The following is a 15,653-nucleotide window of genomic DNA, read 5'->3' on the forward strand; positions in this document are numbered from 1 at the left end:
ACACCAACCTAATTAGGAACATAAATATATGTTGATCCTTTACTATGTTACAGTTTTGGAAATAAAAGCTAGAGTTAAAATATCTGTTCTCTCTATACTGCCTTATTTTCCTGAGGGAGGAGGAAAAGCTAGTGTTTCTTAAAAGGACAGGGGAGATGTCTTGACTGCTATAAAGATTAAGATTTCCTCTTTGATCATTTTCGCTCAAGTTTACCAATAACTCACTGAAACCCTTATTAAAATATGTACACTTAAGCACAAATATTAAATACTGACAATACTGACAAGTTTAGACATTTTAACAATGAACTGTGTAATTTAAAAATAAAGGGCTTTTCAAAATGAAAATAATGTTTAAAAATTAAGATTTTTAAAAAAAATTAAGTCAGGAAAATAAATCTCCTTGTTCTATTACTTTATATCAATATCCAAAACTAAGCCATGTAAAGAGATAGAAAGAATCAGCTTTTCACAAAAACCAGACATCTACTTAAGCTACCAAATTTGTCGTTTTTCACAAGTGTCTGGTAAATATATTAGTCCTTAACTATTAATAATGGAACATTTCACATGTGATTGCGTTGCCCAAGAAAGGTGAAGCTTTTAAAGGATCAAAATACATTTTACTCCTTTATTCAATTTACAAAAAACACTAAACTTTAACTTGCTATCTTTAACAGAATTTCAGTATGGGCCAACATGATATTTTTCCATCAAATTCTAACTTGTTTCTAGATTTTTCAGACTGATTTCCCAAAATATTAAATATTAGATTACATCCCAAACTCTATTTGATTATTGTAGGGCATGCAAAACAAAAGTTCTAAATTGTACTGTAAATTATTAAGTTTAAATTCATTCACATCAAGTGTCACACAAACACTACCTAACTAACTATGACCCAAAATTAAGCACTGATCATCTTACCGATTCTATAGGCTTGTCAAGTGATGCTTGTTCAATTTCCAAATGTCCTTCTTCATACTGATCAAAGTGATTACCCTGAAAAAACAAGACTACAGTTATTTTTCAAAAGTAATAAATGCCAAAATTATTAGTAATCTAATTAAACTAGGGATTATTTTCAACTTTTCATTCTTTTTCAGTAAACAAATTGTGCCACAAATTCAGATTGTTCTAAATCTATAAAAATAATTTATTAGAGGAGTCTAGGCCTAGTAATATGAATTCTTCCTATAGCAAACACTGAAATTGCTAACTAAAATACTATCAAAAGCATTTGGGATTATCAGCAACTTCTCAGATGGACTACATTATGAAGACTGCAGGATCTTAAAAACAAAGATCTATGTTTTCATAAACAATCTTGTACTAAAGAAAACAAATGATGGGAAAAAACCCTATATTACAATATTGTCCAATGTTGATAACATTGCTTTTAACAAAACTGCTAAAGCATTCAACTTTAAATTAAGTGCTAACTCCCAAGCTTCAAGGAATTCGAAAACACAATCTCTTGACACATTATTCCAAATACAGCTTTTCCTCAAATGATCTGCCAAGAGAGATAAACATGTCTGTATAATGCCATATTTGACTATAATCAAGCAAGCAGTCACTGCAACTAGAGTAAGTCAAAACAGTTCAACTGAGGATAGGTGCAGACAACTAGGAAGTTCTCTCTAATCATGGTTTTCTCTGATCTCCCTGATCCATTAGAAAAGAAGAGCTCATAATTTGGCTTTAAATCAGAATACCAATTTTCTGGGTCCCTTTTTGTTACAAAAGAGGGCACGATGATTTGTGAGTCCTGAACTGACCTAAACCAAAAGACTAAAGAGCCTACATTAATTCAGAACTAACTTGAATGTTAAGTTAACAAAAAGTTACTTTACTTTTTCAAGGTAAAATTTTAGCTGAATAAATAAAACTTAATGATACAGATCTAAAACATATAATCTGCCACACTGTATCACTAACACTAGGTTACTTGTTTCCCTCATCAGACTATAAAGTCCTTAAGAACAACACTAAATCTTATTTATCTTTTATAACCCTAAAAATAACGGTGGCTAAACATTAGAGAACAATTAGGTGCTAAAATTGTGTGGTAGTGGTAAAAAAATTCTGGAATTAGACAGTGGTGGTGATAATGGTCATACAACATTGTTAATGTACTTAATGCCACTGAACTGTATACCTTAAAATACTTAAAATGGTACTTTTATATTGTATTTTACAATAAAAATGATAAAAATAAAAAATAAAATTGTGCAGTAGAGTCTATCCAAAAGAAAGGAGTAACAGGTATGGGTTTTCCAAAGAAGAAAAGCAAATCCTAAAAACTGAAGATCAGGCATTCCAAGAATGAGGAAAAGCAATCATCAACAAATACTAAAAATGAAAAAAATAGCTATAAACCCTGAAAGGATTTATCTACAATATTCTGTACAACAATCTCTTTAAAATTAATACTTGGCTCTTCTTTTAACTTATAAAGCAACATTTAAATGATTTGAAAGTTACTTACAAGGTGTTAATTGCAAAGTGCTTCAAAATTCCCAAATAATAAACATCCAAATACTTAGAGTAATTAAAAAACCTCACATTACAGAACAATGTCCCACTAAATCTAGTAATTCTTTCACTCCACAGCTCTATATGATTTAAAGATAAAATCTCATCCTATCAACAATAATTGCATACTATTTTGTAAGTGACTTTAGAGTAACTTAGGACAACCATGTTTTAAATCAAAAGAGAACTGCCCCCAAATTTATCACTATCAAAGATGATATAATAAAAGCACAAACACTTGCAGATATTATGAGAGAACTACCAAGTAACTACAAAAAAGAATATGGACATCTAGGAAAAGCCATTCTAGTTCATCCTTACTGCACAAGAAATTACTCAAAATTTTCCAAATAGATAATGAATCATTAGCAAAATCCTTTCATCTGTAGACTTAAAATCATTTAAAGATTTTATTTATTTTTTAATTAATCTCTATACCCAACGTGGGGCTCAAACTTACAATCCTGAGATCAAGAGTTGCGTGCTCTACCAAATGAGCCAGCCAGGTGCCCCAGACTTAGGCATTTTAGAAAATTCTTCTGTAGATTACAAACAACAGGTTCCAAATGAGATGCTTAACAAATTTCTAAACACAGCCAGCTAAGTTTTCAAATAATTCTGGATCTATCAGACACAATACAAAACAGGATTAATAACACAGTTTGAGTCCAGAAAAAGACCCATCCTTTTATTATTAACTGATCTTCAACAAAGGTGCAAAGACAACTCCATAGAGAAATAATAGTATTTTCAATAAATGGTGCTAGAACTCAGTATCCATATGTAAAATAAAAGATGAGCCTCAACCCATACTGCACACCGTAGTAAAAAAAAATAACCCAAAACATATCGCAAACGTAAATGTAAAACCTAAAATTATAAAGTTTCTAGAAGAAAATATATAGGACAAAATCTCTGTGTCCTTGGGCTAGACAAAGGTTTCTTAAGCTACACTGCCAAAAGCACAATCTGTAAAAGAAAAAAAATTGAAAAACTGGACTGGGAGAAAGTATTCACAACTCTCATACCTGATAAAGGACTTATATATCCAAAATACACAAAGAACTTTCAAAATACAGTAATAAGAAAACCCAATTTTAAAGCAGGCAAAAGATTTAAACACACGTCACCAAAGATGACATATAGATAGTAAATAAACACTCAACATCATTAATCATTAGGGAAATACAAACTAAAGCCACAAGGTGATACCACTACACATCTATTAAAATGGCTTAAAGAAAAAGAAACAATATTAAGTGCTGCTAAAATTGCTTGGGAACTCTCACAGATGGTTGGTGGGAATGTAAAATGGTACAGCCATTTTAGAAAAGTTTGGCAGTTTCTTACATAAAAAAAGATTTTATTTATTTGACAGAGTGAAACATTAAAAAAAAATTAAACACACACTATAGCCCCTGGGGTAGCTCAGCCGGTTAAGCAGCCAACTCTTGGTTTGGACTCTTAGTTTCGGCTCAGGTCAGGATCTCAGGGTCATGGGACAAAGCCCCCCAGGGGCTCCACACTCAGCAAGGAGTCTGCTTTTCCCTCTCCCTCCCCCTCTGCTCCTCCCCCTGCTGTTTCTGTCTCTCAAATAAAATCTTAAAAAAATAAACACACATTTAACAAACAATCCATCAATACTGTCCCCAGGTATTTACCCAAGTAAAAGGAAAAATTTATGTACACACAAAATCCTGTCTTGTAAATGTCTGGAAACTAATCAAATGTCCCTCAATTGGGAAACAGATTAAAATACTATGGTACACGCAATGAACCACTGAACTCACCAATAAAAAGAAACAAACTACTCATATAAGCAATAACATGGATGAATCTCAAATACACTATGCTAAGTGAAAGAAGCCATACTCAAAAAGTTATTGTATAATTCCATTTAAAGGCATTCTGTAATAGGCAAAACCAGAGAAAAGAAAACTGATCAGTGGTTGCCAGGAGCTATATACGATTGTGTTGGTGGTTACACGATATTTTGTTAAAACTCAAAGGAACTGAACACTCACATGAGTGAATTTCACTATACCTTCATTACACTTTTTTTTTAATGAAAAGGAACAGAAAAAGCCAGTATTTCTACATCTCCCCCCTTAAAATATTTAAGCATTAAAAACATTTTTTTTTAAGATTTTTATTTATTTATTCATAAGAGACAGAGAGGCAGAGGGAGAAGCAGGCTCCCTGCTGAGCAGGGAGCCCGATGCGGAACTCGATCCCAGGACCCCGGGATCATGACCTGAGCCGAAGGCAGACGCTTAACCATCTGAGCCACCCAGGCGCCCTCATTAAAAACATTTAAAATCTGTTGTGTAAAGATGTTTTGATGGTGGTTACATGAATCTATACATGTGTTAAAATTCATAGAACTATACATCGAAATAAAAGTCAGGGGCGCCTGGGTGGCTCAGTTGGTTGAACATCCAGACTCTTGATTTTGCCTCAGGTGATGATCTCTGGGTGGTGGAACAGAGCCCTGCATCAGGCCCTATGCTCAGTGCAGAGTGTCCTTCTCCCTCTGCTCCGCCCCCTGCTCACACTCTCTATCTCTAAAATGAATAAAATCTTTAAAAATAAAAGTTTACGGTATAATTTATTAAATTAAAATAAAACAAATTGGAGTGCCTGGGTGGCTCAGTTGGTTAAGTGTCTGCCTTTGGCTCAGGTCATGATCCAGGGGTCCAGGAATCGAGCCCATGTCTGGCTCCCTGCTCAGCATGGAGTCTGCTTCTCCCTCTCCCTCTGCTCCCCCCACCCCAGCTGGTGCTCTTTCTCTCTCTCTCATTCTCCCTCAAATAAATAAAAAATCTTTAAAAGTAAATGAATAAACTAAAAAACATGCATAGACAACTCTAGAATACATCTAGAAGCTGATACTAGAGATTACCTCTGAGAGAATTGAGTGCCTAAGGGGACAAGAGATGCAATGAAGGCCGTTTTTAACTGCATATTTTTTCCTTTTGAATTTTATACTTAATACCCTAAGACTCAAATACTCTAATGAAAATCACAACCATTCTGTTTCTCTTTGAATGCTTAATCAGCACCATTCAAAATAAATTTCTGATGAAATTATTTTAAAATTTTAAAGTGGTGTTGATTCAAAAATATATATAATTTTCATTTTTAAGTGTTGAAATATAAAAACAAAATAAAATCATGATTTGTTTGGACATTTGAAACTTTTTTAAAAAAGCATATACATCAGGGCGCCTGGGTGGCTCAGTTGGTTGGGCGACTGCCTTCGGCTCAGGTCATGATCCTGGAGTCCCGGGATGGAGTCCCGCATCGGGCTCCCTGCTCAGCGGGGAGTCTGCTTCTCCCTCTGACCCTCCTCCCTCTCATGCTGTCTCATTCTTTCTCTTGCAAATAAATAAAATATCTTTAAAAAAAAAAAAAGCATATACATCAGACATAAAGACCACAAGCTAATTTTTTTTGCCAGTCTTCTCAATTATTGACACCAGAGTTGCTCTTTTGCTGCTGAGAGGGTGACTATATAAAAACAAACAAAAAGGCATCTACCAATCATTCACAATGTAATACCAACTTTAATAAATTTCAATTAAAAAAAATAATCAGTTTATGGGATGCTTGGGTCCTTGCTCAGCAAGGAGCCTGCTTCTCCCTCTGCTTGCCACTCCCCCTGCTTGTTCTCTGACAAATAAATAAAATCTAAACAAAACAAAACCAGTTTAGATAGAAAAAATTAAGTGAAAAACACCAAACCATCTGGACTCAGAAACTTAAAAATTACAACCAAATGGGGGAGGGGGGTGGGGCGATGGGTTAGCCTGGTGATGGGTATTAAAGAGGGCACGTATTGAATGGAGCACTGGGTGTTATACGCAAACAATGAATCATGGAACACTACATCAAAAACTAACGATGTAATGTATGGTGATTAACATAATAAAATTAAAAAATAAATAAGTTATAACCAAATGATCTCTTCAACGAAACCAACAAATTTACACATTAAAAAATAAAAATACTGGGGCACCTGGGTGGCTCAGTTGCTTGGGTATCTGCCTTCGGCTTGGGTCATGATCTCCAGGGCCTGGGATCAAGTACCATGTCTGGCTCCCAGCTCAGCCGGGAGTCTGCTTCTGCCTCTCTCTCTGCCTCTCCCTGCTGCTTGTGAGCACACACTTTCTCTCTCTCAAATGAATAAAATCTTTAAAAATAATAATAAATAAATAAAAAATAAAAATACCCTGCTGGTGTTTTTGACTAATTCACAGTCTAAATTTGAGAGTGTTAAGGAAAGAAAGCTCAGAGAAGAACTCAATTTTAACAGTTTACTCCTGTGGTCTTGCTAAACAGTACATTTGTACCAGCTATCTCTTGAGTACCTATTAATAAGTATCAGGAACTGTGTGCTTCACAGGCATGATCTCAATTAATCCTCTCAATGACCCAACATGGTAGGTATCATTCTTTATTTGCATTTTCAGATGTAGAATTCAGAGGGTTTAAGAAATTTGCTCAATTACTTAAACAGTAAGTAAAGAAGCCCAAATTCTAAACTCAAGTCATTGTAACTTTAAAGTTTGTGTTCTGGGGCATCTGGGTAGCTCAGTTGGTTAAGCGTCTGCCTTGGGCTCAGGTCATGATCCTGGGGTCCTGGGATTAAGTCCCACACTGGGCTCCCTGCTCAGTGGGGAGTCTACTTCTTCCTCTCCCTCTACCCCTCCCCCCTGCTCGTGCACTCTCTTTCAAATAAATAAAATCTTAAAAAAATAGTAATAAAGTTCACGTTCTTTCTGGTATGCTACTTTGTGATTTTTTTTTTCCAGGTGGAAGAGGCAGGAGGTAGAACACTGGGATATAGCACATTTTCCATAGCTATTACAAATTTTAAATGCAGATGATATTCACTGTAGCACTTCCCTAGTATATAAAAAAAAAATTAGAGGGGTGCCTGTATGGTGCAGTCGGTTAATCATCCAACTCTTGGTTTCAGCTCAGGTCATGATCTCGGGTAATGACATGGAGCCCTGCGTAGTCTGCTTAGACGCGCTCTTCCTCTCCCTCTGCCCCTCCCCCCCAGTAAGGTGGGGGGGGGACGACGAGGGACACTCTCACTCACTTTCTCTCTCAAATAAATAAATCTTAAAAGAAAATTAGAGGGGTGCCTGGGTAGCTCAATCGTTAAGCGTCTACCTTCAGCTCAGGTCATGATCCCAGAGTCCTGAGATTGAGCCCCACATCGGGTTCCCTGCTCAGCAGGAAGCCTGCTTCTCCCTCTCCCACTCCCCCTGCTTGTGTCCCCCTCTGTCAAATAATAAAATCTTAAAAAAAAATGTTTATTAAAAAAAATTAGAAACAAATGTCCAATAGGGGAAGAGTTTAATACTATTTTATTAACAAAACAATCAGGGAGTTACAATAAAAATTTTAAAACTATACAGAAACAGGTTAAGTTACACAGAGAGGAAAAAAATCAAAAAGGTAGTTCACTAATTACAAGTGTGTAAGATTCTTTATGTGGACAAAAACTAAGTGGTATTCTGAAAATGTGACAGGAGCTAATAAATATATCTGAAGAAACACATCTAATAATCACCTGAAGTTTAATTTTTTTTTTTTTTTTAATTTAAATAAGATTTTACGGGTGCCTAGGTGGCTCAGTCAGTTAAGCATTTGCCTTCGGCTCTGGTCATGATCAGGGTCCTGAGATTGAGCCCCACATTGGGCTCCCTGATCAGCAGGGTGTCTGCCTCTTCCCTCTCCCTCTGCCCCTCCCGCCCCCACCTCATGCTCTCAATCTCTTTCAAATAAGTGTTTTTAAAAAAATACGATTTTAGTGATAGAAGAGGACTTTAAACAGCCTGAAAAGAAATATTCCACAACTAAACATGACTAAATTAGTGAATTGATATTACTTCTTAACATGAGTATCTGCTTGATTTGCCATAATAGACCAACCAATTAGTTGCAACATTTGAAAAGTATAAAAACTGCTTGTATTTTTTACTTAGAACTTATCCTTTTAAATATTAGGACTATAATACCAAGTCACAAACAATAAGAAGCACCTACCAACAAAAAAGTACTTTTCACACAAGAAAAATTACCATTAAAACTTTCATCTTAGTAATTTAAACTGGTTATCACCAATTCTAAGTCCTACAGGTATTGCTAATTTGCTGTATAACTTCAAACAAATCATGTTACATTTTGCATCCATTGTGTACTCATTTACAAAATGAAGAACTTTGGACACTCTTTTATGTCATTTCTTGGTTTAAAACTTTATAGATTTGCAATTTTAAACTGAATTAAATTTAGCCTCTAGAAAATGGTTAATTCATTTAAAATTTGTTAATACAAAAATATATGCCATCAATTCCTAAAAAAGAAAAATACTAACCACAATGGCAATAATCCTTGGAGTGAAGCATAAAACACTTTTCACCTACCACCAAAATAAATGTAGTCTTATTCCATGACATGTAAACCAAGTAAAAGCAAACAAATGACCTTGGTTTGGTGATGACTTTTTAGATTCAACACCAAAGGCATGAGTCATGAAAGAAATAATAAGTCAGACTTTGTTAAAATTTTAAACTTCTGCTCTGCAAAAGACACTGTGAAGAGAATGAGAACATAAGCCACAAATTGGGAGAAAATATTTCCAAAAGTTACGTCTGATAAAAAATTTATCCAAAATATACAAAGAACTATTAAAATTAAATAAAAAACAAAGAACCCAATTTAAAACTGGGCAAAAGATCTGAAATGATACCTCACCAAAGAAAATATACAGATGGCAAATCAGCATAAAAAAAGATGATCAACATCATACATCATTAGGAAATTGCAAATTAAAATGAAATACCACTACATATCAATCAGAATGGCTAAAATCCAAAACACTGGGTGGCTCAGCCAGTTAAGTGTCTGCCTTCGGCTCGGGTAATGATCCCAGGGTCCTGGGATTGAGCCCTATGTAGGGCTCCGTGCTCAGCGGGGAGTCTACTTCTCCCCCTCCCTCGGCCCACCGCCCCCCCAATCCAGTTTGTGCACGCACGCGGTCTAATAAATAAATAAAATCTTGAAAAAAAAATTAAAATCCAAAACACTGACAACACCAAATGCTGACAAGGGTATGGGAGTAACAGGAACTCTTTTTTTTTTTTTTTAAGATTTTATTTATTTATTTGAGAGAGAGAGAGCACATGAGAGGGGGGAGGGTCAGAGGGAGAAGCAGACTCCCTGCCGAGCAGGGATCCCGATGCGGGACTCGATCCCGTGACTCCAGGATCATGACCTGAGCCGAAGGCAGTTGCTTAACCGACTGAGCCACCCAGGCGCCCTGTAACAGGAACTCTTATTCACTGTTGCTGGGAAGGTAAAAAAAAAAAAAAAAGCACAGCCACTTTAGAAGACAGTTGGCGATTTCTTACAAAACTAAACACAGCCTTACCATACAATCCAACAATTGCATTCTTTGGTATCTACCCAAATGAGTTAAACACATATCTACACAAAATCCTGCATACAGTATTTCTAGCAGCTTTATTCATAATTGTTAAACTTGGAAATAACCAGGATCTCCTTCAAAAGATGAACGGATTAATTAATGGTGGTACATCTATACAATGGATTATTATTCAGCACTAAAAATGAGCAATCAAGCCACAAAAAGACATGGAGTAAACTTGAATACATATTTTTTTAAGTCTTTTTTATTTATTCATTTGAGAGACAGAAAGCACAAGCAGGGGGTGAGGCAGAGGGAGAGGGAGAGGGAGAAGCAGACTCCCCACTTATTGGGGAGCTGACACAGAGCTCGATCCCAAGACCAAAGAGATCATGACCGAGCCGAAAGCAGACGCCCAAACATCTGAACCACCCACGTGCGCCTTGATACATATTATTAAGTGAAAGAAGCCAATCTGAAAAGGTTACATACTGTATGATTCCAAATATAGTACATTCTGGAAAAGGCAAAACTTCGGAAACAGTTAAAAAAAATCAGTGATTGTGGCGCCTGGGTGGCTCAGTCAGTTAAGCGTCTGCCTTCGGCTCAGGTCACCATCCCAGGGTCCTGGGATCAAGCCCCATGTCGGGCTCCCTGCTCCACGGGGAGTCTGCTTCTCCCTCTCCCTCTGGCTCCTGCTCTCTCTCTCAAATAAATAAAATCTTAAAAAAAAAAAAAAAATCAGTGGTTGCCTGGAACTTTGGGGAATAAGAATGGATGAATAGGTAAAGTGCAGGAGATTTTTAGGGAGGTCAAACTATTCTGTATAATACTATAATGGTAGATACATGTCATTATACTACATCTGTCAAAACTGACAGAACTACACCAACAGTAACAAACATACCACTCTGATATGAGATATTGATGGTGGGGACACGGTGTGTGAATGGGGAAAGGATATATGGGAACTCTGTACTTTCAGCTCCATTTTGCTTTGAATCTAAAACTGCTCTAAAAAATAAAGTCTAGGGGTGCCTCGGTGGCTCAGTCGTTAAACGTCTGCCTTCTGCTCAGGTCATGGTCCCAGGGTCCTGGGATCGAGCCCCACATCAGGCTCCCTGCTCGACGGGAAGCCTGCTTCTCCCTCTCCCACTCCCCCTGCTTGTGTTCCCTCTCTCGCTCTATCTGTCTCTGTCAAATAAATAAAATCTTAAAAAATAATAATAAAATAAAATAAATAAAAAATAAAGTCTATATATTAAAAAAAAGCAAACAACAAAAGAGTTAATAATTTGAGTAAACCCACAGTCGACATTTCCAAAACATTTCTTCCCAAAAATATGTCCATTTTAAAACTTTGCTGCAAGGGCGCCTGGGTGGCTCAGTTGGTTAAGCGACTGCCTTTGGCTCAGGTCATGATCCTGGAGTCCCTGGATCGAGTCCCGCATCGGGCTCCCTGCTCGGCAGGGAGTCTGCTTCTCCCTCTGACCCTCCCCCTTCTCATGTGCTCTCTCTCATTCTCTCTCTCTCAAATAAAATAAATAAAATCTTTAAAAAAAAAAAAACTTTGCTGCAAAATTTTAAAGTTGATTAAGTGATCACTTCTAAAAAGTAAAATGAAGGGGTGCCTGGGTGGCTCAGTCGTTAAGCATCTGCCTTAGGTCCTGGGATCAAGTCCCTCATGGGGCTCCCTGTTCTGCGGGGAACCTTCTTCTCCCTCTGCCTCTCTCTCTCTCATGAATAAATAAATAAAATCTAAAAAAAAAAAAACAAAAAACAACATTCACCTTTACATTTCTACTGTTTTTAATAATACATTTCAATAAAGTAGGGGCACAGAGTTCTAAATAAAGACAATGTTAATATTTTTTTTTTAATTATTTATTTATTTGAGACAGAGAGAGAGAGTGCACAAGAGAACACAAGCATGGGGAGCGGCAGAGGGAGAGGGAGAAGCAGTCTCCCCACTAAGCCCATTGTGGAGGCTTGATTTTGCCAACCCATGAGATCATGACCTGAGCTGAAACCAAGAGTTGGACGTTCAACCAACTGAGCCACCCAGGAGCCCCATCCTAATAAACAATTTGAAAAACTTATCTTACTACACCACTCTACTAGCTGCACATAGAGTAAATCACAGATCAGAAAGTAAGTCCTCTGCCCTACAAAACCAGCCTTGTACCCCTGCACTCCCTCAGTGGGAGTCCCCACACTCCTCTCCTGCATCTGGCTAAGATCCAGCTCACTTCCACTTTGAAGTCATGCCTGACTCTCCTAGTCTATGTTCTTCCAGCTTTTTGTTTATATCTGTTATGGTACTTACCATAATTGCAATTCACTTTTTACCTGTCCCCTCCTTCATAAAGCATATTCCTTAAGTCCAGACACCCTTTTCTTCATCTGTATGTCTTGTGTCAGAACAGTTCTTAGTGGATGGCATATAATGAATGAATATTAAGTGTTGAGTTAGAATTATGTGTCCTTTTATGTAAATAAAAGTGAAGAGGCTGGTTCATACAAGATTTTTATTTTTACGTTAACCACTGCAAAGACGCAGTACTTCCACATTCTTTCTGTTGTGGAAAGAAAGGTGAATTGCACTGTTCAAATAATAATGTCCATCAAGGAAGGGTTTGGTTTTTTTTTTTAAGATTTTATTTATTTATTGAGAGTGTGTGTGCTTGAGTGGGGAGATGGGGGCAAGGGGAGAGGGAGAGGGACAAGCCAAATGCCCACTGAGGGCAGAGCCAGACTCAGGGCCTGATCCCAGGACCCTGAGATCATGACCTGAGCCAAAACCAAGAGTTGGACAGCTCCTTAACTGATTGAGTCACCCAGGCCCCAAGAAGGGTGTTTTTTGTAAAATACCCCCCCTTTTTTTAAGATTTTATTTATTTATATGACAAAGAGCAAGAAAGCACAGCAGGGGGAACAGCAGAGGAAGAGGGAGAAGCAGGCTTCCTGCCAAGCAGGGAACCCCATGCAGGGCTCGATCCCAGGACCCTGGGATCATGACCTGAGCCAAAGGTAGACGCTTAACGACTGAGCCACCCAGGCACCCCTATAAAATACTTTTCTGCACACATTTTGTTAGGCAGAACTTAAATCTTATACTTAGATATGTTACTTAAATAGCCTCTTGTCACAGGTGAGGAAACAGTATTAACATTAACATTGTCTTGGGTACCTGGATGGCTCAGTCGGTTAAGCAGCAGGGAAACTGCTTGAAGATTTTCTCCCTCTGCCCCTCCCCCCACTCATGCTCTCGCTCTCTCTAAAAAGGATAAATAAATCTTAAAATAATAAAAATTTAAAAATACAATGAAAAACCTGTTTATTAGGATTTAGAGGGAGGGAGGCAAATATACAGAAAACAAAGGGGGAAACTATTGGACAATGGACATTTGGAGGGATAGACAAATACCTCCTTCCTTAAGGACAGCTCCTTCCTTAAAGAACGAAGAGTTAAGGGATGCCTGGGTGGCCCAGTCGGTTAAGCATCTGCCTTCGGCTCAGGTCATGATCCCAGGGCTCTGGGATGAACCTGCTTCTCCCTCTCCCTGCTTACTCCCCCAGCTTGCGCTCGTGCACATGCTCTGACAAATAAATAAATCTTTTAAAAAATAAAAAAATAGAAAGAGGAGTTAAGAAAGGCTATATTTGTTGGCCATTAAGGTGCTCAAAGAAGAAATATGAAACACAGCTTTCTTTCTTTAACCAAATGAAGCAAGCAATTCCTGGTTTCCTGGAACCAGATCACTTAAAGCAAATCTTCTTTTTCCTACAGGAACAATGTTCAATTTCAGATTCATGCTCCTAATGAAGGCTTATATATCCTTATATATCAATAAGTCATAAGTGTACCTAACAATATCACAAACACAAACGTGTAAATCAAAGTGTTTGCTTTAAAAGAATAAACAAGGGGACGCCTGGGTGGCTCAGTTAAGTGTCTGCCTTCTGCTCAGGTCATGATCCCAGGGTCCTAGTATCTAGCCCCACATCCGGCTCCTTGCTCAGTCTGCTTCTCCCTCTGCCCCTCCTCTCCCCACCCCCCCACGATTGCATGCACTCTAATAAAATCTTCAAAAATAAATAAATAAAAGAATAAACAAATAGGGATGGCTGGCTGGCTCAGTCGGAAGAACATGGGACTCCTGATCTCGGGGTCATGAATTCAAGTCCCATAGGGGGCATAGAGATTATGTAAATAAAAAACTTTAAAAAAGATTAAACCAATATACAGTAAAAATTAGAGGGTCCCTCTGTGCTATAGAACATATAGAGGTACTGGGGCACCTGGGTGGCTCAGTCAGTATGCTGTCCAACTCCTAATTTCTGCTCAGGTCATGATCTCAGAGTCGTAAACCCACTTAAAGTCCTCTCTCTCCCTCTGCCCCTCTTTTTATTTTAAAGACTTTATTTGAGAGAGAGAGAGAGAGAGCGCGCACAAGCAGGGGGAGAGGCAGAGGGAGAGAGACAAGTAGATTCCCTGCCGAGCAGGGAGCATGACGACGTAGGGCTCAAACCCAGGACTTTGAGATCATGACCTGAGCCGAAGTCAGACACTTTAACCGACTGAGCCAACCACATGCCCCCTCCCTCTCTTAAAAACAAGACAAAACAGCAACATATATAGGTACTTAAGACAAACTGAAATATCTATTAAATTAGACCCAAATTAATGACAATTACAACATTAACTAAGTTTTTGCCCTTTAAAAATTTTTTACAGGGGCACCTGGGTGGCTCAGTCGTTAAGCGTCTGCCTTCGGCTCAGGTCATGATCCCAGGGTCCTGGGATCGAGCCCCACGTCGGGCTTTCTGCTCTGTGGGAAGCCTGCTTCTCCCACTCCCTCTGCCTCTCCCCCTATGTGTGCTCTTTCTATCTGTGTCTCAAATGAATAAATAAAATCTTTTAAAAAAATAAATAAATAAAAATATTTTACAAACTGTCACAGCCAAGCAGACCCTAAAGAGACACGGCAGCTAAATGTAATGAGGTATCCTGTATGGGACCCTGGAACAGAAAAGGACATGAAGGGAGTATTAAGGATACAGATATGGCCTTGAATTAATAACAATGTATCAATATCCACTGATACGGATTATTGGCCCATTAGTACAGTAACAAATGTGCAAATACTAATGTAAGATGTTAATAAGGGAAACTAGGTGCTTATCTATGGGAGCTCTTACTATCTTAGCAATCTTTCTGTAAATCTAAACTGTCCTAAAATAAAAGGTTTATTTAAAACAAAGTTCTGGGGCGCCTGGGTGGCTCAGATGGTTGGGGGTCTGCCTTCGGCTCAGGTCATGATCCCAGGGTCCTGGGATCGAGCCCCGCACTGGGCTCCCTGCTTGGTGGGGAACCTGCTTCTCCCTCTCTCTCTACTGTTCCCTCTCGCTCTATCAAATAAATAAATGAAATCTTTAAAAAAATAAAATAATAAAATAAAACAAAGTTCTGAGAGGAGTCAATATCACTCCATACACATAGACATGTACAGCTTCTTTTAGCTTTATAAAATACTTTCAGAAACCTTATCCTAACAAACTTATTAGATAATACAGGATTTGGCAATTAGTTAAACTTAGAAGAATTTTTTTTTTCTTTTTAGAGTGAACAAGAGTGCATGTGAGTGGGGGGGGGAGGGGGAGAGAGAGA

The 15,653-nt window shown here is 37.9% G+C and overlaps 1 protein-coding gene across 4 annotated transcripts in view; it reads right to left on the minus strand.

The window, feature by feature from the left end:
• The window catches only part of GPATCH8 (G-patch domain containing 8), a 118,786-nt gene that overhangs the window by 88,112 nt on the left and 15,021 nt on the right, over positions 1-15,653 (minus strand). For 2 of the 4 annotated variants that reach the window (XM_035027284.1, XM_035027288.1), the window contains exon 2: positions 928-1,002. In XM_035027284.1, coding sequence (XP_034883175.1) covers positions 928-1,002 — 75 coding nt within the window. Of the gene's footprint in view, positions 1-927; positions 2,121-15,653 lie in introns of those variants that run through there. The other 2 variants (XM_035027287.1, XM_035027285.1) reach the window with 1 other exon arrangement.

The sequence above is a fragment of the Mirounga leonina genome, unplaced genomic scaffold (assembly GCF_011800145.1).
Source record: "Mirounga leonina isolate KUSES-001 unplaced genomic scaffold, KU_Mleo_1.0 Mir_200, whole genome shotgun sequence".
Classification (NCBI taxonomy): Eukaryota; Metazoa; Chordata; class Mammalia; order Carnivora; family Phocidae; genus Mirounga; species Mirounga leonina.